The sequence below is a fragment of the Hydractinia symbiolongicarpus genome, chromosome 1, assembly GCF_029227915.1.
Source record: "Hydractinia symbiolongicarpus strain clone_291-10 chromosome 1, HSymV2.1, whole genome shotgun sequence".
In the NCBI taxonomy this organism is placed as follows: domain Eukaryota; kingdom Metazoa; phylum Cnidaria; class Hydrozoa; order Anthoathecata; family Hydractiniidae; genus Hydractinia; species Hydractinia symbiolongicarpus.
Genome location: NC_079875.1, coordinates 36,022,259 through 36,046,759, shown reverse-complemented (window position 1 = coordinate 36,046,759; position 24,501 = coordinate 36,022,259). Strand labels below are relative to the sequence as shown.

General features: G+C 30.1%; 5 protein-coding genes and 1 long non-coding RNA gene across 9 annotated transcripts in view; 1 reads left to right on the top strand and 5 right to left on the bottom strand.

Annotated features, from left to right (window-relative positions):
* Positions 1-5,165, top strand: part of LOC130650440 (uncharacterized) — a 35,321-nt gene extending 30,156 nt beyond the window's left edge. The window contains exon 2 of the long non-coding RNA XR_008983831.1: positions 4,749-5,165. This is a non-coding gene — a long non-coding RNA (uncharacterized LOC130650440). The remainder of the gene's footprint in view (positions 1-4,748) is intronic.
* LOC130650349 (uncharacterized) overlaps positions 1-18,092 on the bottom strand; it is a 69,109-nt gene extending 51,017 nt beyond the window's left edge. The window contains exons 1-3 of one of the 2 annotated variants that reach the window (XM_057456049.1): positions 17,966-18,092; positions 17,530-17,877; positions 16,967-17,442 (exon numbers count right to left, since the gene is read on the bottom strand). In XM_057456049.1, the coding sequence (XP_057312032.1) occupies positions 16,967-17,442; positions 17,530-17,877; position 17,966 (825 nt within the window). In that variant the 5' untranslated portion in view covers positions 17,967-18,092. Of the gene's footprint in view, positions 1-16,909; positions 17,443-17,529; positions 17,878-17,965 lie in introns of those variants that run through there. The other variant, XM_057456048.1, reaches the window with a different exon arrangement.
* Positions 4,598-9,612, bottom strand: LOC130650238 (uncharacterized). 2 transcript variants are annotated; one of them, XM_057456041.1, is made up of 16 exons: positions 9,266-9,612; positions 9,000-9,175; positions 8,673-8,836; positions 8,418-8,580; positions 8,150-8,329; positions 7,983-8,061; positions 7,789-7,892; positions 7,565-7,720; positions 7,118-7,439; positions 6,728-7,027; positions 6,429-6,649; positions 6,105-6,358; positions 5,818-6,016; positions 5,634-5,736; positions 5,346-5,489; positions 4,598-5,260 (listed from the first exon to the last, which is right to left on the bottom strand). In XM_057456041.1, exons 3-16 carry the CDS (start codon positions 8,834-8,836, stop codon positions 5,103-5,105), a joined length of 2,547 nt encoding a protein of 848 aa, XP_057312024.1. In that variant the 5' UTR covers positions 9,000-9,175; positions 9,266-9,612; the 3' UTR covers positions 4,598-5,102. The 2 variants fall into 2 exon arrangements, with proteins under 2 accessions (XP_057312024.1, XP_057312022.1); XM_057456039.1 differs by having other exon boundaries at positions 8,673-9,175.
* LOC130650312 (uncharacterized) lies at positions 9,879-13,317 on the bottom strand. Of its 2 annotated transcripts, XR_008983720.1 has the most exons (4): positions 13,302-13,317; positions 12,866-13,213; positions 10,392-12,778; positions 9,879-10,260 (listed from the first exon to the last, which is right to left on the bottom strand). XR_008983720.1 is itself a non-coding variant. In XM_057456046.1 (3 exons), coding segments are annotated over exons 1-3 (882 nt in total). In that variant the 5' UTR covers positions 13,303-13,317; the 3' UTR covers positions 9,879-12,245. The 2 variants fall into 2 exon arrangements, 1 of the variants encoding a protein (XP_057312029.1); XM_057456046.1 differs by having other exon boundaries at positions 9,879-12,778.
* LOC130650333 (uncharacterized) lies at positions 14,578-15,649 on the bottom strand. The gene is made up of 3 exons (XM_057456047.1): positions 15,634-15,649; positions 15,198-15,545; positions 14,578-15,110 (listed from the first exon to the last, which is right to left on the bottom strand). Coding segments are annotated over exons 1-3 (882 nt in total). The 5' UTR covers positions 15,635-15,649.
* Positions 18,093-19,096: 1,004 nt separating the features above from the next.
* Positions 19,097-20,316, bottom strand: LOC130650408 (uncharacterized). Its single transcript, XM_057456053.1, has 2 exons — positions 19,862-20,316; positions 19,097-19,774 (listed from the first exon to the last, which is right to left on the bottom strand). The coding sequence occupies exons 1-2, from the start codon at positions 20,004-20,006 to the stop codon at positions 19,242-19,244; spliced, it is 678 nt and encodes a 225-aa protein (XP_057312036.1). The 5' UTR covers positions 20,007-20,316; the 3' UTR covers positions 19,097-19,241.
* Between the last annotated feature and the right edge of the window lie 4,185 nt (positions 20,317-24,501).

Genomic DNA, 24,501 nt, shown 5'->3' with positions numbered 1-24,501 from the left:
TTCTTCTTTATTAAAACCGTTCTGTCACTAGATACACGAAGAATAGATAACACGAATTAAAAAAACAAGAACTCAAACGAGGCTGTTCTTGTATCAAAATAAGCAGTTGAATTTCAATTTTCTGCTATTTTACGGAAATTTGCCGTGCTGAATTATTTCCCGTCAACGACATTTTTTGTATGTTACAGTTCTTCTTTATTAAAACCGTTCTGTCACTAGGTACACGAAGAACGGATAAAACGAATTAAAAAAACAAAAACTCAAACGAGGCTGTTCTTGTATCAAAATAAGCAGTTGAATTTCAATTTTCTGCTATTTCACGGAAGTTTGACGTGCTGAATTATTTCCCGTCAACGACATTTTTTGTATGTTACAGTTCTTCTTTATTAAAACCGTTCTGTCACTACGTACACGAAAAATAGATAAAACGAAATAAAAAAACAAGAACTCAAACGAGGCTGTTCTTGTATCAAAATAAGCAGTTGAATTTCAATTTTCTGCTATTTCACGGAAATTTGACGTGCTCAAGTATTTCTTGTCAATGACATTTTTTGTATGTTACAGTTCTTCTTTATTAAAACCGTTCTGTCACTAGGTACACAAAGAATAGATAAAACGAGTTAAAAAAACTAGAACTCAAACGAGGCTGTTATTGTATCAAAATAAACAATTGAATTTCAATTTTCTGCTATTTGACGGAAATTTGACGTGCTGAAGTATTTCTTCTCAACGACATATTTTGCATGTTACAGTTCCTCTTTATTAAAACCTTTCTATCACTAGGTACACAAAGAATAGATAAAACGAATTAAAAAAACTAGCACTCAAACGAGGCTGTTCTTGTATCAAAATAAGCAGTTGAATTTCAATTTTCTGCTATTTGACGGAAACTTGACGTGCTCAAGTATTTCTTCTCAACGACATTTTTTGGATGTTACAGTTCCTCTTTATTAAAAACCTTCTATTACTACGTACACGAGGAACAGATAAAACGAATTAAAAAAACAAGAACTCAAACGAGGCTGTTCTTGTATCAAAATAAGCAGTTTAATTTCAATTTTCTGCTATTTGACGGAAATTTGCCGTGCTGAATTATTTCCCGTCAACGAAATTTTTTGTATGTTACAGTTCTTCTTTATTAAAACCGTTCTGTCACTAGGTACACGAAGAATAGATAAAACGAATTAAAAAAACAAGAACTCAAACGAGGCTGTTCTTGTATCAAAATAAGCCGTTGAATTTCAATTTTCTGCTATTTGACGGAAATTTGACGTGCTGAAGTATTTCTTGTCAACGACATTTTTTGTATGTTACAGTTCTTCTTTATTAAAACGGTTCTGTCACTAGGTATACGAAGAATAGATAAAACGAATTAAAAAAACAAGAACTCAAACGAGGCTGTTCTTGTATCAAAATAAGCAGTTGAATTTCAATTTTCTGCTATTTCACGGAAATTTGACGTGCTGAAGTATTTCTTCTCAACGACATTTTTTGTATGTTACAGTTCCTCTTTATTAAAACCCTTCTTACACTAGGTGCACGAAGAACAGATAAAACGAATTAAAAAAACTAGCACTCAAACGAGGCTGTTCTTGTATCAAGATAAGCAGTTGAATTGTTATTTTCGGCTATTTTACGGAATTTTTTCGTGTTGAAGTATTTCCGTTCGCGACTTTCTTTTAATTTTCGACTTTCTTTTAATTTTCAGTTTTTGTGGTTTTGTGGTTGAAAGCCTTGTGTCAGTTGGTACACGATGAGAAGGTGATGCCAATTGAAAAAGCTCAAACACAAACGAAGCTGTTTTTCTTTCTACAGTGAGGCGAATATGAGTTTCTGTCAATTCATTGAAACATGTCGTCATGAAGATATTCAAATCAGCGCTTTTCTACGTGTCTTCATGAACCTATGTTACCAAACGTTTTTTTCCTCACCCTAGAAAATGTTATAACGAACTATAAAAACAAGAACTTTAACAGATTTTTATCCAGCTTTCAATCGGCAATTAATATATAATTTCTGAAGAATCAAGCTTGTAAACGCTTATCGTTCCGCCGATTTACCAGTAAAATATTACACATCTATTTTCAATTAGTTTTGACGGATGCAATCAAAACACATTAGATCAATGGACGCATGCAAAAAGAATCAGCACAGAAAACAATTGATAATCATAGCGAACATCGAGGCTGTTTTAATTATCGAAATAGCTGAAAATTGAATTATATAGCCATTTTACGGAAACTAGAAAGTTTGTTCAATACTTTTCTATATGCCAACTTATCTATCAATATCTTTTTGCTTGTGTGTATTATAGGAAACTTTTTAGGAGGACAGGATGTGCAACTCTTTTAATGGCTTACGCTTTTATAACCTGTATCGTGCCCTGCGTTTACAAAATAAATATTAATGACTTGTTTTCTATGTTTATTCCTATGGCAAGTGTTTTATGTGTTCACACGAACCTTTTTTTACGTAAAAGAAGCAATTGCAGCAGTCAAAAAATTAAAAAGTTTAAAACAAAAAGACTGGGGCGAAGTTGTTAAAGCGTAAGGTGAGTGAAGTTTTATTTAATTTTAACAATGTTTTAAAGGAGTTTTAATAAAATGTGTTTCCCTAGATTTTAACATAGTTCTATTAACAGTTTTGCAACAAAACGTTTTATGTGCAGGCACAACATCTTTAGCATGATTATTAAAAAAACTAGATCAAAAAACTCTGTAAAGAACCGAAATTATCAAGTGTTGAAATAATTGTTTATTAATCCTATATCGCAGGAGAGAATAGTACGTTGCGGAAGTTCAAGCATTACGTCAATATGATCGCGCGCTACGGAAACAAAAGATTTCTTTGAAAGATATGAATTATTAATTATTAACAGTTTTAAAGATTGCAGCTGAAGAGTAGAAGTGCGGTAAAGCACGATGTTTTGAATATTGGAACGAATTTAGTATTTATTTTGTATTTAGTCTAAATAAATGGTTTGTCGATTTTAACTGATGAAAAGAAGCAAAAGAGTAAATAACGGAAGAACTAGAACTGTTGGTTTAACCAAAGGTTTGTTTATATAAATAATATTTTCCTTCCACTGCATTTGCTACACAGATATGTTTGTAATGTATCTGATAAATTTCATTATGAATCAGTACAAAACTTTCCCAAAAATAGACATAAAAGTAACAACAGTATGAAGTATATTTGTTGGTATATATAACAGACATATCTGCTGTGTGTTTTAGGAATAACCTAATGTTCAATTTGTTACTGTATTGAACTGTTTTGGACTTTAACTTTGAACCTTCAAAAGTGAGTAACAAAAATACAATTACTGAAGTTAGGAAACCACATACACTGTCATACTATTGCTGCACTTTAGTCACTTGACCAAGTTAGTCTAGCTAGGATTGTGTTGTGATGCAGTTTTGGTACCTTATTCCCTTTGTTAATGTTTTGATCTTTTGCATTACTCCAAAATAATATTTTCTCAAACTAATGTGCAATACTTTAATTTAAGCTCGTCAAATTTCCTTTTGTAAACTTTATTATGGTTCATGAATCTTCCTTTACATTTTAAATGGTAAGCTGTATTGACACTGGGATCTGCACGACCCAAATAACATAGCGGGCAGGTTAAGAAAACATATCGTTACTCCATTCTGTCACACAAGGCAACTTTTAGGGCTTTAAATGAATTCAATTAAATCAGAAGGCATCTAGCTACAATCAACAAAAATTTAAAACGTCAAACAATGTTTCCCTCAGAAGAGATAAACAGACAGCTGAACTGTGTTCAATAAATCTTAGCATCTTTTTACCTTGCAAATACCAGTGTCAAATGGCTTTCCAATTAAATTTAATAAATAACGTCACAACAGAATTCATCTATACTCTGTTAGTTATTATTTATATTACTTTTTGAAAAAAGTGCAGCTAAATGTTGTCATACGAAACAAAATAGAAGCAAGAAAATTGATGGTTTCAATGACAAGTTTTATGTGATGTCAGTGAACTTCTATTTAAAATTAATTTTTTCCATCCAAAAAAATACTATTTGTTTCCAATTTGTCTTTTACTCCCAACGACTTCTTAGTTTTAAACGTCCAAATCTGAAACATTTAGTGATTAAAATAGATTCTAATTTTAGCATATAAATTCACATTACCTGTACTTTTTTCTAACTACTACTTTTGAAAAAAAATGTAATAGAACAAGTGATTAAATTTTATAATAAAGGAAACTTCCACCATAACTTTTATATATTACTTGTTATCATTGGGTAGTACAAAGGTTGTAACTTTACTTTAGTATGAATGAATAATTTTTTGGCTTTATTGTTGGCTTTAGTACTTATTCCAGGTCCGAAGAAAAAGTTTGTGAAATTTGATGCCATTAGAAATATGCTTATCTACAAAATAGCACTAATTTTTGACAAAAATATTACTTATTGAAATTTAATTTTGCTGTATACCATTAGCACATTCCGAATAATGATGAAACTTTTCTGTCAATTGAAAACAAAAGTCATTATTATTTGGAAATTAAAATTTATTCTGTTGTAAGATTAAAATACAATCATTTAAGAAAAACTTTGGTAAAAAAAATTAAACTTGGTAAGTGTACTGAAAATGTATTTTCATGGGCAATGTTGTCCCTAAATATTTTAATACTGAAGTAATACTGCTTTAAAGTTACATGTATGTGTTAAAATAGTAATGTTTTTTTGATAAAAATAATTGATACATAATATAAAGCTGGTTAATGAATTTAATAATAATTTTGTTCAGAGAAATAATTTTTCGAGGAAACAGGTCTGTTTAGTCTAATAGAAAAGCATTTTATCAGAGGATGCATTTTTTGTTGACTCAGAATGAAAGCATATCATAAAGTATAATATGTATAAACGTAACGAATTAATTTTCATTGTCCAAAAAACAAAAACAAAACAAAACAAAAAAACAATATAAATGTGTATTAAAGATATGAAGAACATTAGAATTTATTTTCTCACTCATTTTCACAAACATTCTTATATATCTTGGAAGAAAATCAAAAGTTCTATCATAAATACAAGACAATTTGTGAAATAATATAATTCACATAAGACTTTATTCCAACATGTATATCGGTTTAAAATGATTAACAGAGATATGTGTTGCAAATTCCACATCTGTACTTTGTTTGACCCTTGACAAAATCATGTAAGCAACAGCAGGTCCAATGTTCTGACGATCAATGGCCCATGTGATATGATTCAACGTTTGTCCTATATAAAATATAAGTTGTTTTAATATTTTGAAAGGGAAAACACTATTTTTAAGTACAGGCAAATATAGTAAGAATAATATTACCTTGACATTTAAGAGCAGTTTGTGCATAAGACGGCAATATCGGATAAAAACTTCGCCCAGTCGCATCAATTACTTTGTAGACAAACACAAAGCCATCACGTATTTTTACTATTATCGTTTTGCCAACAACTCTGTCTATGATGCCTAAACATGATAATATGAAATATAAAAAAACTAGTCATAACCAAGAAAATAAATTTAAAATTTTTTTATATTTTTAATACATATTTTTATTGTATTTCTATTGTTTTTTTGCTGCTCATTAATACATAATTTTGTTAAACTTACCGCTGACACCATTGATAAATCCTGTATTTCTATCTCGATTTTGTGTTAATATTACTCTCATACCGACGTAATAAGCCTGCGTATTTCCACTGTCGTCAGTTATCTATAATTGAATATGACAATATTAACAATGCTACGTAATGCCGTACATACAAAATGGTAAAACAAAGTAATGAAAAAGTACAATTATATCAGCTTTTCTCTTCTTGAAAATAAATGAAATGATTGTTTCATTTATAAAGTTTTTGCCATCGTGAGAGGATGTAATGAAGACTGTGTTTGGGTGATTCTGTATAATCTCTTCGACGGCATTCTTAGTAATTTCTTTATTCTCTGGAATCACACAGTGGCTAAAGGTACTTCTTAATACTGTGATACTAGGTCTAAAGTGAAAATAACATTTGCATCATGTAATACGTAATAAAACTTTAAATCTGCGTTAAGTGTAAGCAATAAACTATGAGTATATACTTCTCATAACGGATAATATCTAGAAACTTTGTGTAATGCGTAACACTTCTGTGGCAATGATGCATCTGAAATCTTGGAAAACTCTTGAAAAAAGAGTTGCAAAAAACAGACTCGTCAAAACTTGTCTTTCCATTTTTTGTAACCAAAGGAAGTGCCTGATGGGAATCTCCTAATAGTATCACCAACGGTGAAGAAGGCAAAACGTTGACTGTTCTTACTACGTGATAAAAGATGTCTTTATTTACTTGGCCAATCTAACAATAGATTTAATTTACATTAAGTTTATGATAAACGCTTTATAGTATACAAAGTGTAAAGCATTACTTCATCTATCACAATTAACTGATACCACGAAATGTTCCAGTTTATTTCCCATGGTATATCGGCTACTGGGATGGAAAACGCTGAGTGAATAGACTTGCATGTCACACATGGAAAATCTTTTTGATAAGTGTCAGCTAATTTCACAGTTGGCGTTGCTACCAAAACATTATACTCTTGACGCAGTACTTCTGCTATGACGCATTTGATCAAAAATGTTTTCCCTAACAAAATATATTCTTATAAGTAAGTTAATCTACAGATTTAATTAGAGTGTAATTAATAATTTTATTTATATTTACCTGTTCCTGCATTACCTTGCAATACCACAAATTTTGCTTCATTGTTGGTGTCATTGGGCATCTGTTCCTCTACATGACGTTGTTCGTCATCACTTTCTTCTTCTTCTTCTTCTTCTTCTTCACTTTCATCGTCATTATTAAGAGATGATTCAGCATTTTGTGTGTAAAGATTAAACCTTCTTGGTTTGTTGATTGTTCGCATGATATCCTTTACATAATAAAAAAATCTTAATTGCTCAGCAGTTAGGTTTTCTACGCAATATTCTTTTTCTGCTGTGGCACAGGTGTCTTCGATCTGTCCTAAACATCAAGTACAATAGTTTGGTAAGTACTAAATTAAAAACAAAAACAAATATGCATATAACAGATAATTACACAAAAGTAATTTACCAGTTTTATATAAAAATAGCTGAATTTTAAGGGACTCCAAGTACAGAAGAAATGTTCGTATGAAATGACTTTTGTTGACAGATTTTTCCATGTCAGCCGCTATTGTATTTTCATTGTCCCAGTATTTACTGTTCACAGCAATGGCATTTGCAAAGTATGAAATACGTGGTGGTAGTTTTACTGATTCTTCATTAACAATATCTTTGAATTGTCGAAACGGTACATTCATTAACGTATGTTGCCAAAAGTAACCAATATTAAAAACGGAGAGAAATCTTGTAGCAACAAGTCGTGGTTGTCCATCACGATATGGTGTAGGCGGCTAAAATTATTAAATAAATTGTTAAATATATAAATTATTGTATATATATTACTACATAAATTATTAAAAAAATTAAATAAATAAAGCTCTATCCTATAACAGGAAATATGTCTTAAGGGACTTACATTTTTTTGAGTATCAAAATTTCGCAAATATTGCCAAAGAGACATATATTTGCTGTTTTCAGGCCGGTCCATATACCACAGCACTATCTTATCATTTATTGCTTTTTCACAATTCGGTACGAAAAATCGTTTGGTTTTACTAGGCGTCCATGCAATCTATAATAAGCAGAAAGATACTTAGAGTGTGTTATTTTCTTTGTCATACTTTTTATGCAGCATCTAACCTTGATATCAGCAATGTGGAGCGCCATTTCCGGTTCTGTCATTTTTAAATTAAGTAAATAACGACAGATTAATGTAAAAGCTTTTACATTCTTGACACTTGGATCTATAATAATTGATTAATATGATATTATAAAAAGAAGAAGTTAATTATCCAAGTCAAAAAAACACAATATGGTGTATATTTGAGTTTTACCATTAAGTTCGAACGACTCTTTAAACTTTGTCACATAGCCTGTCACATATTTCAGCAACATGTTGTTACCATCCGAAGCCTGGGTATATAAAGGTGACAAAAATTGTGTCATTTTCACTTCAATTTTTTGCAGTACAGTATTTCAATATATGTCTAGTAATTAATACCTGAACATCCATTCGGCACTTCAGTGTCCCCAAAACTGTGTCAAAATACGCTCTTAGATTTTGTGCATATGCTTCAGCGCTGTGTTGCATTTTCAATACACCTCTATCTGTCACATAAGTTTCCTCCGTTTGTATGTGCGATTCAAAATTTTTTTCATTCGAAGGTTGCAAAGTCTTGACCTGCATATTAAAATTACATAAAAGCATTAACTATTTGCCCAACAGTCTAAAATATCAGTATGACTCATAACAAAGTTTATTTACTCACATAATATCCAATTGTAGGATTATTGGACTCCATTGTCCATTTCAGCCTCTTTAAATCTATCTGCCGGATATTTTTTAACCATACTAGCAAATGGAGATGTATTGTCCCTCGCTTTTGGCATTCAAACCGATAAAAGTATGTGTTCACATTTCTATCTTGCATACTAAATCATGTAAAAACAGCATTTTAAATCCTACTTTACTATCTCTAAACATGAAACACTATTCAGTAAACGTAATGTTATGAGTAACTGACCGTGCATTGTAAAAAAGAGTTCTTTTCCATCTTTCGGAGTTACTGCCGGTCATGTATCCACGGACTAATTGCTCCAATATATGCATGATGTTTATACTTGATAGAACACCATTACTGAGAACATTATTTGAATATATAGCGTACCTTTCTAACAATTCTTTCATCTAAAGGACATTTTTTACAGAAAGATCAGTAGAAACAACTGCCGATTATCCTGACTTTTTCAATAGTATATAACTTTGTGTAAATTGTTTAAAAAGATTTTGTAAGTATTGAAATACTGATCCTGTATCAAGAATGTTTAAAATAAAAAATAAAATAAATTACTTGAGGAAAAGTCCATTCGTAAGGACTGATTGTGATGAACAAGCTGGGATAGCCAAATTGATTAACAGCATCAATCAAGTACTCATGCTGAATTCGCCAATATGAAGATACAAACCATTTATTTTCCAACGATTTTGCTGGGCTTAAGTGATGAATTTTACCTACATTTACAGCACCTATAACAAATTTATTTTTAATTTTTTGTTGTTGAAAATAAAATGAGTGCATAAGTAAATTGAATATGTCATACAGGCAACTATACAAACCTGAAATTGTTCGAAATATCCATCTGTCAAAATTATATTGTAATAGACCAAAATCTGCACCGTAGTCCACAATATTGCTTAGTAATTTCAATCTGAAAGTTATTTTAGGAGATTTTCGTGTGCCACTATCTAAAATTGACAAAAAAAGTTATTTTGAAGAATAACTAAGAATTGCCTCATACATTTAGCATAAATTTGTGCTACCTTCTATTGCACTTTCACACCATTCTTTCTTCAAGTATAGTAAAGGCCAAAGTGCACATTCAATGTATTTTTCTGTGTATACATATCCTAATTTTCTTGTTCTTACATCTTGTTGTTCCTCCACAAATTTACTAAAAATTTGTTTTTATCTCTTAGTAAAAATATTTGTCATACATAGTCCACAAAAGTAAAAGCTTATTACTTGCCTATACATAGACTCTTCTGAATCCATTAAATAACAATAAACCCGAAGTAAACGTCCTTTCCTTCTAACATCCTCAATTTCGTTTATTCTCTGTAGTACTGTTGTAGGTCGAACCTTAAAAGAATGTTTAAAATGGCTGAGTTATTTGCTCATTGCAATGTACTATTAAATTTATACAGCACAAAAGTACCTCTAAACTTAAAGGAGAAGATCTCTGACGGTAACCATATTTGTGTTTTATGTATTCACCTAAGTCCACATGAAATACTCTCAGCAGGTTAGCATCGTCTTGTGTACAAGTTAACACTACTGTTGGGAAGTCATCTATTCTTGGTAGAGGATATCTGCCACTGCATGCATAACATTGTTTCAATTTGGGTTTTTTTGCAGAAAGGTATGAAGGCAGCATTTTCTGTCGGCATAATGAGTGGCACCTATATATTTTAAGTATTGTGCAGTCTTAATATTTGACTCAAGTTAGTCTTATTAACTGGATGATGTTACACTTACTTTTCACAAGTACTCCAGCTCTTTAACTCAATCCATTTTGTTAATCCCGTAATGACATTTTTGCATTTTTTGGAGTCTAAATGAGAAAACTTGTATCAGAATAATATAATATTATATCTGGAATACAATGTGAGATATCCTGAGAACGTTATTTGTAGAAAATTGATAAACTTTAAATTTAACACCAGAAATATGAAATAGTTATACCGTTTGTATGTTTAATTGAATTATTTTCGTTAAATATTCTTCTCTTCTCTTCTTCTTCAGTTCGCCGTTTATTTTGGGTGGCAATATTTCTTTGTAAGTCCTCTTTCTTCACACGATGATAAATTGAAAAGCATTTGTACTCATTTAAAAAACTGACATTATTGCTTGCCATTTTAAGTCGTTCTTTGTCTAAATAAATGATCAGTAGTTTACTCATTTTATCAAACAAAGATTACTTCATTTTTTCTGCATTTCTATTATTATTGTTATTATTATTATTGCACATAAGCTATACCATTGAAATAATAAAGTGAAATTTGGTTATACCGAAACAGGTTAAAGTCAAAGCACACTTTCTCTTCTTTTTTAGTTTTTTACAGAAGCGATTTTTTAGTTACTGTCTATTAAACCTAAAACAATAAGAAGCAAAATAATTAACGGGCCGTGAAACAAAATTGATAAATCTACATGATATGCAGCTTAGTTATACAGCAGTTTTTTTAACTAACGGCCAAAATTTTCCAGAGATTGTATAACTTCGCGAGTTATCAAAAAATCTTATTGGCTAAGCTATCACTCTGATGGTATATTTTACCAGTACAACAAGGCAACGAATTCAATTGAGAGTCTTAAAATTCGTCCACAAAAAATACTAAAACAATGTAAAAAAATACTTTCACTCATACTCCGTACACTATTGTTTGTAAGAACTAGTAAAAAATAGACGACCTGTAATGTTGTTCTTTTAACATCGTAATATTGCCTTGTTTCCTCAACTAATTATATATTTTTAAATGTCAACATCAAAACATATTGTTTTATGATGACCAGTTTATATAATGTTTTATATTTACAAAGGTTTTGTGTTAAGTAAAAAGCTGTAAAAAATTACATTGTGTACGAAACACTGTCTTTAAAAAAATTCCATTCATGGAATTAACTGTTCTCTCATAACGTTCAATTTCACTATCCACACAGAAGTTTCTGCATTTAAAGAATAAGCTCCTTTTCAAATTAATTATCAAGTCACGCAGCATTAACTATTCATTTGTTTCTGTAAATGTTATCGTATTTTCACCTCTTCTTTTTGAATTTGTTCGTACTCAAGTTTTTCTTGTTGATTTATTCGCTTCTACCTTTTAATGTTTCTTTCTGTTCTTAATTGTGCGTGTTAGAGAGGCATGTTCATGTTTATAATTTTAAAGTTAATCTTCTTTTATGCAGTATAATTGTTGGTTTCAACATAGTCATTTTCAACAACAGCATTTATGTTTTCCATTATGCAACCTAAAGAAAAAAAATATTTTTTGCATGTCAATTTTTTAAGAAGGCCTTATCATGACAGAAAACAGTCTTATAATGTAATAAATATTGCATAAGGTATAATTAAGAAAGAATTAAGAAAATAATATTTCCATAAAACTATGTCAGGCCTTTTCTCCTCAAATAATTATTTAGTTTCCAAGTAAGCCTTTAAAAAACGTTTTTGGCATTATTTTGTGGGAGTGTACATGAGCGAAACGTTATGAGTTCAGTAAAAAAACATCTTAATCGTCATGTAGCCATGTTTCCTCAAATAATTATTTACTTTTAAATAACAACATTTAGTTTCCAAAGTAACCTTTCAAAATTCTCTTGTAGCATCAGCTTGTGAAAATACACAAAAACTAGTCATATTTATTCCTCTAATTGAAAAAACAAGGCTGTCAATAGAAAAAAAAACAGTCTACATACCTTTTTATATTTACAAAGTTAGGTTAACATTATTGCTAACAAAACGTCCTAAACAAACTTTAAAAACAAAATCAAAATCCGTATGAATAATTATATAAATATATCTGTTGAACTGAAAGCCTATTCAGAGTCAGTTAAGAATTTCTTCTGTTTTTTCGATTTTTTCGACTTTTTGTTCTTCTTAACATGATGTTCATTATTTACATCTTCACTATCACTGTCGTGTTTAAATTTTCTTTTACTAGGGTCAGGTGTCTCATCATCATAGTTGTCGCTATCGTTATTAACCTTTTTTTTGGGAGGCATATACATCTCTTCCTCGTCACTGGACGGAATATCTATTAGCAACTTTCGTTTAACGGATTCCTTAGTGGTTGATGTTAAATTCAATGCCCCTAAGGCTGTTGCAATGTCCTGCATGTAAGCATCCGCTGACACATCTCGCTTGAATTGTGTAAAGCCTGTAGCTGCTGGATGAAGTTTCTGCAAAACAATTTCTGGGTTTTTCATTACAAATTTTCCTGCGCGTAGCCATATTAATGATAAATACAATGATGATGCAAATCTTAGTCCCTCTTCAATGAAAGTATCAAGAAATAGGCTTTCTGAAGTTAAACATTTTTTCACATCTTCTAGCGCCTTCTTTATGTCGCCTATAATATGAGGTTTGCTTTATCAAATAATTTAAAAAATAGAATAAATTTATTGATTAAATTTCAATTGTATAAAAATTTGCATACCATCTACGTTAGCCTTTGAGTTTATGACATTCAAACTTGGGAATATTTTTTGTATTTTTGTGATAAATCTAGACATGTTTTTTTCTTCCATGCATTGAGTGTTTTTAATCACATACTCTAGGTTTTCCACTATGCTGGAGGCCATTTCTGATATAGCTACCTGAGGTCTGCAATAGAACTCGCAATTTATATCGTTTAGCTTTTGAGCAAAGTCTGCATCTGAAAAGGTTTTTTCACTATGGGCCAATCCGTAGGGTGCAAGGAAATCTTTTCGAAAGTGGTAGTAATAATTAACAGCTGCATTATTACTCTTACTTGGCGTATATTTCGTTGGTGTGTACCTTGACACTATAACAGAAAATAAAGCTTTCAAATGCTGGTTTACTGAAACAAGCCTAGTCTTATTAAAAAAAAATGTTTAAATGTCTATACGTACTTTTCTCCTTCTCTTGTTTCTAACAATAACAATTTTATTTAAACCTAATAAAATGAAATATATAAATATATATATATTCACTTGATGTAGAGCTTAATTATGCAGCACATATACTTAAGTTTCAGTCAAAATATACATAAGTGGAACGTTAAGACTTCAATAGAAATGAAACACCTTAAATAGAAAAATGACCAATTTATCTAGCAGCATATGTATATATATGTAAATGTAAAAATGTCTTATATTATATAAAGATATGTACAAAAAAATAAAACTATATAATATGTAACAAAACTGGTCTTGTTATCTTGACATGGTCATGTTTCCTCAAAAAATTATTTAACTTTAAATAGCAATATAAAGTTTTCAAAGAAGATTTCAAAAATGTACAAAAATTTGCAAAAGGTTTCAAACATCATTGTAGATTATTCTGTACTATCATGGAAAGTAGAAGACCTTCAATAGAAATATGACCAGTTCATATACCGGTTTATAAAGTTATGTTACAAAGCTATGTTTAATAAAAAGATGTAAGAAAAACACAATGTGTCTAAAACAGTGTTTACAAAGATATTCCCTTCAGGGTATTAACCATGCTCTCATGACTTGCAATCGCTCTATCAACAGATATATAAATGTATTTGAAGCATAAGTTCCTTCTCAAATTAACTATCAAGTCCCGCAGCATTAACTGCTCATTTATTTCTTTAAATGTTATCGTATTTTTCACCTCTTCTTTTTCAACTTGTTCGTACTCGAGTTTTTCTTGTTGGTTTATTCGCTTCCATCTTTTAATGTTCCTTTCTGTTCTTAATTGTGCGTGTAACAGACGCATATTCGTGTTTATGATTTTAAAATTAATTTTCTTATATGCAGTATAATTTTTAGTTTCAACATAGTCATTATCAACAAGAGCATTTACGTTTGCCATTATAAATATATATTATGCAACCTAAAGAAAAAATATATTTTTTGTATAACTATTTTTTCGGTGTTATCATAATAAAAGTGTTAGCATAAAGCATTATAAGGAGAAAAGTAACATTAAAAAGTAAAATTGAAATGAAATTTCAATAAAACTATGTGTGTACTGTAAGCGTAAGAAAAAGTGATATCAAATTGTTTATTTTTACAATTTTATTCACCTAAAAATTGATTTCTCAGCACAAAGTTATTGTCATTGTTAACAAAACTGGTCAACAGAACTTAGTAAACAAAATTATAATGTGCTTATAAATTTACATAAATAAATTTATATATCTATATAACAGAGAGCCTATTCAGAGTCAGTTAAGAACTTTTTCTGCTTCTTCGATTTTTTCGACTTTTTGTTCTTCTTAACATGATGTTCATTATTTACATCTTCACTATCACTGTCGTGTTTAAATTTTCTTTTACTAGGGTCAGGTGTCTCATCATCATAGTTGTCGCTATCGTTATTAACCTTTTTTTTGGGAGGCATATACATCTCTTCCTCGTCACTGGACGGAATATCTATTAGCAACTTTCGTTTAACGGATTCCTTAGTGGTTGATGTTAAATTCAATGCCCCTAAGGCTGTTGCAATGTCCTGCATGTAAGCATCCGCTGACACATCTCGCTTGAATTGTGTAAAGCCTGTAGCTGCTGGATGAAGTTTCTGCAAAACAATTTCTGGGTTTTTCATTACAAATTTTCCTGCGCGTAGCCATATTAATGATAAATACAATGATGATGCAAATCTTAGTCCCTCTTCAATGAAAGTATCAAGAAATAGGCTTTCTGAAGTTAAACATTTTTTCACATCTTCTAGCGCCTTCTTTATGTCGCCTATAATATGAGGTTTGCTTTATCAAATAATTTAAAAAATAGAATAAATTTATTGATTAAATTTCAATTGTATAAAAATTTGCATACCATCTACGTTAGCCTTTGAGTTTATGACATTCAAACTTGGGAATATTTTTTGTATTTTTGTGATAAATCTAGACATGTTTTTTTCTTCCATGCATTGAGTGTTTTTAATCACATACTCTAGGTTTTCCACTATGCTGGAGGCCATTTCTGATATAGCTACCTGAGGTCTGCAATAGAACTCGCAATTTATATCGTTTAGCTTTTGAGCAAAGTCTGCATCTGAAAAGGTTTTTTCACTATGGGCCAATCCGTAGGGTGCAAGGAAATCTTTTCGAAAGTGGTAGTAATAATTAACAGCTGCATTATTACTCTTACTTGGCGTATATTTCGTTGGTGTGTACCTTGACACTATAACAGAAAATAAAGCTTTCAAATGCTGGTTTACTGAAACAAGCCTAGTCTTATTAAAAAAAAATGTTTAAATGTCTATACGTACTTTTCTCCTTCTCTTGTTTCTAACAATAACAATTTTATTTAAACCTAATAAAATGAAATATATAAATATATATATATTCACTTGATGTAGAGCTTAATTATGCAGCACATATACTTAAGTTTCAGTCAAAATATACATAAGTGGAACATTAAGACTTCAATAGAAATGAAACACCTTAAATAGAAAAATGACCAATTTATCTAGCAGCATATGTATATATATGTAAATGTAAAAATGTCTTATATTATATAAAGATATGTACAAAAAAATAAAACTATATAATATGTAACAAAACTGGTCTTGTTATCTTGACATGGTCATGTTTCCTCAAAAAATTATTTAACTTTAAATAGCAATATAAAGTTTTCAAAGAAGATTTCAAAAATGTACAAAAATTTGCAAAAGGTTTCAAACATCATTGTAGATTATTCTGTACTATCATGGAAAGTAGAAGACCTTCAATAGAAATATGACCAGTTCATATACCGGTTTATAAAGTTATGTTACAAAGCTATGTTTAATAAAAAGATGTAAGAAAAACACAATGTGTCTAAAACAGTGTTTACAAAGATATTCCCTTCAGGGTATTAACCATGCTCTCATGACTTGCAATCGCTCTATCAACAGATATATAAATGTATTTGAAGCATAATTTCCTTCTCAAATTAACTATCAAGTCCCGCAGCATTAACTGCTCATTTATTTCTTTAAATGTTATCGTATTTTTCACCTCTTCTTTTTCAACTTGTTCGTACTCGAGTTTTTCTTGTTGGTTTATTCGCTTCCATCTTTTAATGTTCCTTTCTGTTCTTAATTGTGCGTGTAACAGACGCATATTCGTGTTTATGATTTTAAAATTAATTTTCTTATATGCAGTATAATTTTTAGTTTCAACATAGTCATTATCAACAAGAGCATTTACGTTTGCCATTATAAATATATATTATGCAACCTAAAGAAAAAATATATTTTTTGTATAACTATTTTTTCGGTGTTATCATAATAAAAGTGTTAGCATAAAGCATTATAAGGAGAAAAGTAACATTAAAAAGTAAAATTGAAATGAAATTTCAATAAAACTATGTGTGTACTGTAAGCGTAAGAAAAAGTGATATCAAATTGTTTATTTTTACAATTTTATTCACCTAAAAATTGATTTCTCAGCACAAAGTTATTGTCATTGTTAACAAAACTGGTCAACAGAACTTAGTAAACAAAATTATAATGTGCTTATAAATTTACATAAATAAATTTATATATCTATATAACAGAGAGCCTATTCAGAGTCAGTTAAGAACTTTTTCTGCTTCTTCGATTTTTTCGACTTTTTGTTCTTCTTAACATGAGGTTCATTATTTACATCTTCACTATCACTCTCGTGTTTAAATTTTCTTTTACTTGGGTCAGGTGTCTCATCATCATAGTTGTCGCTATCGTTATTAACCTTTTTTTTGGGAGGCATATACATCTCTTCCTCGTCACTGGACGGAATATCTATTAGCAACTTTCGTTTAACGGATTCCTTAGTGGGGGATGTTAAATTCAATGCACCTAAGGCTGTTGCAATGTCCTGCACGTAAGCATCCGCTGACACATCTCGCTTGAATTGTGTAAAGCCTGTAGCTGCTGGATGAAGTTTCTGCAAAACAATTTCTGGGTTTTTCATTACAAATTTTCCTGCGCGTAGCCATATTAATGATAAATACAATGATGATGCAAATCTTAGTCCCTCTTCAATGAAAGTATCAAGAAATAGGCTTTCTGAAGTTAAACATTTTTTCACATCTTCTAGCGCCTTCTTTATGTCGCCTATAATATGAGGTTTGCTTTATCAAATAATTTAAAAAATAGAATAAATTTATTGATTAAATTTCAATTGTATAAAAATTTGCATACCATCTACGTTAGCCTTTGAGTTTATGACATTCAAACTTGGGAATATTTTTTGTATTTTTGTGATAAATCTAGACATGTTTTTTTCTTCCATGCATTGAGTGTTTTTAATCACATACTCTAGGTTTTCCACTATGCTGGAGGCCATTTCTGATATAGCTACCTGAGGTCTGCAATAGAACTCGCAATTTATATCGTTTAGCTTTTGAGCAAAGTCTGCATCTGAAAAGGTTTTTTCACTATGGGCCAATCCGTAGGGTGCAAGGAAATCTTTTCGAAAGTGGTAGTAATAATTAACAGCTGCATTATTACTCTTACTTGGCGTATATTTCGTTGGTGTGTACCTTGACACTATAACAGAAAATAAAGCTTTCAAATGCTGGTTTACTGAAACAAGCCTAGTCTTATTAAAAAAAAATGTTTAAATGTCTATACGTACTTTTCTCCTTCTCTTGTTTCTAACAATAACAATTTTATTTAAACCTAATAAAATGAAATATATAAATATATATATATTCACTTGATGTAGAGCTTAATTATGCAGCACATATACTTAAGTTTCAGTCAAAATATACATAAGTGGAACGTTAAGACTTCAATAGAAATGAAACACCTTAAATTGAAAAATGACCAATTTATCTAGCAGCATATGTATATATATGTAAATGTAAAAATGTCTTATATTATATAAAGATATTTACAAAAAAATAAAACTATATAATATGTAACAAAACTGGTCTTGTTATCTTGACATGGTCATGTTTCCTCAAAAAATTATTTACCTTTAAATAGCAATATAAAGTTTTTAAAGAAGATTTCAAAAATGTACAAAAATTTGCAAAAGGTTTCAAACATCATTGTAGATTATTCTGTACTATCATGGAAAGTAGAAGACCTTCAATAGAAATATGACCAGTTCATATACCGGTTTATAAAGTTATGTTACAAAGCTATGTTTAATAAAAAAATGTAAGAAAAACACAATGTGTCTAAAACAGTGTTTACAAAGATATTCCCTTCAGGGTATTAACCATGCTCTCATGACTTGCAATCGCTCTATCAACAGATATATAAATGTATTTGAAGCATAAGTTCCTTCTCAAATTAACTATCAAGTCCCGCAGCATTAACTGCTCATTTATTTCTTTAAATGTTATCGTATTTTTCACCTCTTCTTTTTCAACTTGTTCGTACTCGAGTTTTTCTTGTTGGTTTATTCGCTTCCATCTTTTAATGTTCCTTTCTGTTCTTAATTGTGCGTGTAACAGACGCATATTCGTGTTTATGATTTTAAAATTAATTTTCTTATATGCAGTATAATTTTTAGTTTCAACATAGTCATTATCAACAAGAGCATTTACGTTTGCCATTATAAATATATATTATGCAACCTAAAGAAAAAATATATTTTTTGTATAACTATTTTTTCGGTGTTATCATAATAAAAGTGTTAGCATAAAGCATTATAAGGAGAAAAGTAACATTAAAAAGTAAAATTGAAATGAAATTTCAATAAAACTATGTGTGTACTGTAAGCGTAAGAAAAAGTGATATCAAATTGTTTATTTTTACAATTTTATTCACCTAAAAATTGATTTCTCAGCACAAAGTTATTGTCATTGTTAACAAAACTGGTCAACAGAACTTAGTAAACAAAATTATAATGTGCTTATAAATTTACATAAATAAATTTATATATCTATATAACAGAGAGCCTATTCAAAGTCAGTTAAGAACTTCTTCTGCTTCTTCGATTTTTTCGACTTTTTGTTCTTCTTAACATGAGGTTCATTATTTACATCTTCACTATCACTCTCGTGTTTAAATTTTCTTTTACTAGGGTCAGGTGTCTCATCATCATAGTTGTCGCTATCGTTATTAACCTTTTTTTTGGGAGGCATATACATCTCTTCCTCGTCACTGGACGGAATATCTATTAGCAACTTTCGTTTAACGGATTCCTTAGTGGGGGATGTTAAATTCAATGCACCTAAGGCTGTTGCAATGTCCTGCACGTAAGCATCCGCTGACACATCTCGCTTGAATTGTGTAAAGCCTGTAGCTGCTGGATGAAGTTTCTGCAAAACAATTTCTGGGTTTTTCATTACAAATTTTCCTGCGCGTAGCCATATTAATGATAAATACAATGATGATGCAAATCTTAGTCCCTCTTCAATGAAAGTATCAAGAAATAGGCTTTCTGAAGTTAAACATTTTTTCACATCTTCTAGCGCCTTCTTTATGTCGCCTATAATATGAGGTTTGCTTTATCAAATAATTTAAAAAATAGAATAAATTTATTGATTAAATTTCAATTGTATAAAAATTTGCATACCATCTACGTTAGCCTTTGAGTTTATGACATTCAAACTTGGGAATATTTTTTGTATTTTTGTGATAAATCTAGACATGTTTTTTTCTTCCATGCATTGAGTGTTTTTAATCACATACTCTAGGTTTTCCACTATGCTGGAGGCCATTTCTGATATAGCTACCTGAGGTCTGCAATAGAACTCGCAATTTATATCGTTTAGCTTTTGAGCAAAGTCTGCATCTGAAAAGGTTTTTTCACTATGGGCCAATCCGTAGGGTGCAAGGAAATCTTTTCGAAAGTGGTAGTAATAATTAACAGCTGCATTATTACTCTTACTTGGCGTATATTTCGTTGGTGTGTACCTTGACACTATAACAGAAAATAAAGCTTTCAAATGCGAAGAACTATGTGTGTACTGTAATGGAAACTTTAAAATTTCAATAAAACTATGTGTGTAATGGAAAGCTTTAAACTTTTTTTAGTAAAGTAGAACGAGCATAATCTGTTACAAGTAATAATGTGTAAAAGAACATACTTTTTATCTTTTTTATCTTTTTGTGATACGTATCTTTTTTAATATTATTAGATCTGAAATAGAGTAGAAGATATAGCGTGTAGACATTCTATTTTACTTCAAAATTTTAAAATTGAACCATGTCTTATTCACAACAATACACAATGCTTTGTACAGTGTTTTAGTAAAATTAAGGAGTATATACATCTTTTTAGAGCAGGTAATTTCTAAATTAAAATTAATTTTTACAATGAGTTTTAACGTTGTTATTTTTTTTATTTTTTTTTTATTTTAATTTAATTTTCTTATTGCTCTTACTTAAAAGATTATTTGCACTTTATTCGAATATATCATGAAAATAACATTTCAAACGCTAAAATCTTACATTGCTAAGTTACAACTTATACGCTCTAATGTAGCCTATTACCACACTTTGACACAATCTTATTTAAATTAGAATATGTATCCTTTGTTATAAAAATATTGAACCTATTTGTCATACACATTAAAATAATCAGATGTTCTTAGTACAACATCTCGTTCCTTTTATGAACAGAAACTATTAAAAGAACGGCTGTATTCACGAAGTTTACATAGAAATATACAGAAATATATCATAAAAATGGGTAACCAAAAAATAAAGCTATGTTCCTCAAGTAATGAAACCACCTTGAATGGCAATATAATGTTTAAAATCATAATTTTTGCAAATTTGTTGTTGAAATGAAAATATACAAAACGTTTTAAAGGTTATAGGAAAAAGAATACTTAGAATGAAGAAATGGCGACTTAATTTGGCCTTTCATAATTTTTATATGCGTTATTTTAATTAAAAGGACGTTAAAAAGTGTTCTTCTAAGGTAATAATTGTCTATTTCCTTAATTTCTTTCATCCAATAACCCATACTGTTGCAACTTTTAGTCACTTAGTATACAGAAAAGCATAAATAAACTCCTTATATCTACGCTAAAAACAAGCTGCACCAAAGCTTTGATAATTTTATTTGCAATTTCGCCTAAGGGATTTGTACCTTAACAGTGCAGGGTTAACTTAATAAAATAGAAGACGTTGGCAATTTGCCAATAATTAATAATAATTACGAATTATGTATGTGTAGCAAAATGTCATAACTGTACTTTGTTCTCCCCGTTTATGTCCGGTTCATCCATTTAGGATACCCAGCTCCGTGAGGGAAATATTAAGAACAAAGTATGCTAATTGTTGCATGTAAATGTCTACACAGTCCACCCCGTTTATTTCCGGTTTATCCATATAGGATGCCCGGCTAGGTGAGGGATATTAAGGACGTAGTGGTATAATGACCGGCAATGTAACGCATGATGGAGCAGCATGTGAATGGGTTATGAAAGCGCTCAGGATAGAGTATTATTAAGAAAGTAATTAAAAGTAAAATAAATTAGATTGAGGGTATTTTGGAACATGTAAAAATGGGAGAGTACCTGCCTGACTACAGAGCCTTACCTATAGAGCATCACAACAACAGCTAAAAATCTTGCAAAACGTTAGACTTTATATGCTAACGGCCTTAACTAAATGTAATGCTCTAACTGTCTTATATTAAGCACTAATTGGTCCTCCCGGTTGATATCCGATTAACCAATCTATGGTTCTTCGACTTGGTACGGGAACGTTTTAAGGACACGATAGTGCGAAGTGGCACAGTCACTTCCTTATTCCTGACAGAAATATTAGAGGGGAGGTCTGTGCAGAGTGTTACTCAACCTGATGTTCATTGTAGGGAGCTAGACCATATATGCTAGCTTGGATGTCACATATAATGTAAATAAAAGTCCTTAAAATAAGTAAGAAAAGATGCAAAAATGTCCTTTAATTTTGTGTAATGTTTTTACCAAATCTTTCGTCGCTTTTTGCATAGTTACTACCATATTTGAAATTAAGTTTGAATGTTTTTTCCTAAATGTTTTGTTTTTAATTTAGATGTCTTAATGTTTCCGATCAAATTTAAAAACCAGTCTTTGGAATTACTGATCTGAAACACTTCGCTCTTAACTCTAAATTAGTGTTAAAAGATCAGAAAATTAAATTTTGTGCAAAATTATGAATCTCAAATAATTAAGACAACTTTTTGTATGTAGTATAAAAAATTTTAAAGAAATAAAGCAAACTAAAAAATTAGTATCAAAACAATCTTTTAATACACAATGAATTGAAACCGATTTGTAATTTAAACTTTGTTTTTAATTTTGTTCACACAAAGCTTTAGGCTGAAATATTTAAATATTTTCAACTTCGATACCACAAATAGTTTTAATGCATTTTAAAAACTTCTAAAAGCAAACCTTTATAAAAACTTTGCGAAATAAATTTTCCGCGTGAAGTGTGCAATAATGTTTCTGAAAAATAAACTTTAAATACGAAAGCAAAATTATTTCGCAAAGTTCAAAATCATCGTACAAAAAACAAAGGCGCTACTTATGCGCAATTCAGTTCAAAAGATCGATTTTTGAATTTTTAAATAGACGTACTAAATGGGATCAAATTAAATAATAAACGACATTAAAAACTTAAAGAACATTTTTTAAAGTTAAAGTTTCAATAATCTTTTTAAAACAAACTGAATAAAGAAATATAAAGTATACACAAATGCGAACTTACGTTCGCCAAAGAGAACTTATTCTTAACCTACGAAGGGTTAGTACAACGTAAATGCATGTGCTGTAAAAACACATCCATGTACTATTATACTAAAGGACGGGACAAACACATAAACAAAGAAGAAATCCTGCCTGAGAGGGTTTTTTCATTCTGTCGACAATATAGACGACACGAAATGAAAAAAACTTACAAAGCAACAACCCGAACTCATTATATAGCAGTCAACGCAGTTCCTACCGTAATACCTAAGTATCGTGTGCAATGGCGTGTCCCTTTGTGTTCTGCATGAGTTCAGGCTTGACTACTAGTTTTTGCAAAGCAAAGGCGGTAGTCGCACCAACATAGATTAACCAGTAGAGAAAAATAATGTTTCTGTGTCGAGGTTGAATTGGCAAATAAAGCTTGTGCACGGGTTTTTATTGGGAAGAAAATTCTATTGTAATTTCTTATTAGCCAATAGGAAAATTTGAAAAATTGGAACTAACCACTTAAAAATTACTGGTTGCAAGATCATTTTTACCCTGTTAATTTTGACCAACCACAGTCTTTTTCAGAGACAATTTGACAAAACTTTGGCCAATGGTGAACACCAAAGACAGATTAGAACCAATGAAAATCATTTTTTATAACAATCCTAATGCTTGTAGCCAATAGAAGTTCTTTAAAACTATGTGACCCCTTCTGCTCATCTTACGTCCTGTCTAACAGCCAATAGAAATGTACTTTTAAATGCATTATCCAATGTTACATTTGTTGTCAAAATGGCACTCCATAGAAACAAGACAAAATCAATGGCGCGAAAATGTTCATCCAATAGGTTGCGTTAGTCCAATTTCAATGAAATTAGCAGGTCCGTATAGCAACGATACTTTCCACCAGAAGATTTTGGTATGTAGCTGGTACAAATGGAAAAAAAGTGAGTAAAATGCGAAAAAAATAGTAAACAACGTCATCGCTCTTTTTAAGAAAATTATTTTTTTTTTAAAAAAAAGTAATAATAATAAAAATATCTTATTAATTTAACCCTATAAATTCGCTAAAAAGTTGCTAATTGCATCAAAAAATATAAAAAAATGAACTTCCTTCTTTTCCTCTGCTCAATATAAAATTGATAACATTATCATAATTATTATTTAATAATTTGATCATAAATTTTTGAAAATGTTTTGTTTTTAAATGAAAAATGTTATTAGAAAACCGCACAGGCAAATATTGTTAACCTTCGTTGACTTGGGTTACCAAACTTGGAAAGCAAAATGGATTACACAAAATCAACAATAGTTATAATTATATATAAAAAAGTTTAGCTTTTAAAAATACTGATAGAAATAAAACTAAATACTTTAATAAATAACTCATATAAACCTGTTTATAATAAGTTTGTCGAACTTTTCTTTACATATTCTTGTTGGGACATCTGAAAAATCTTAAAATAAATTTACGCTGCTGTAACTTTTCTTCCCTTGTCAAATCCTTATTTATTGTATTAAAATAATTATGCAGTGATTT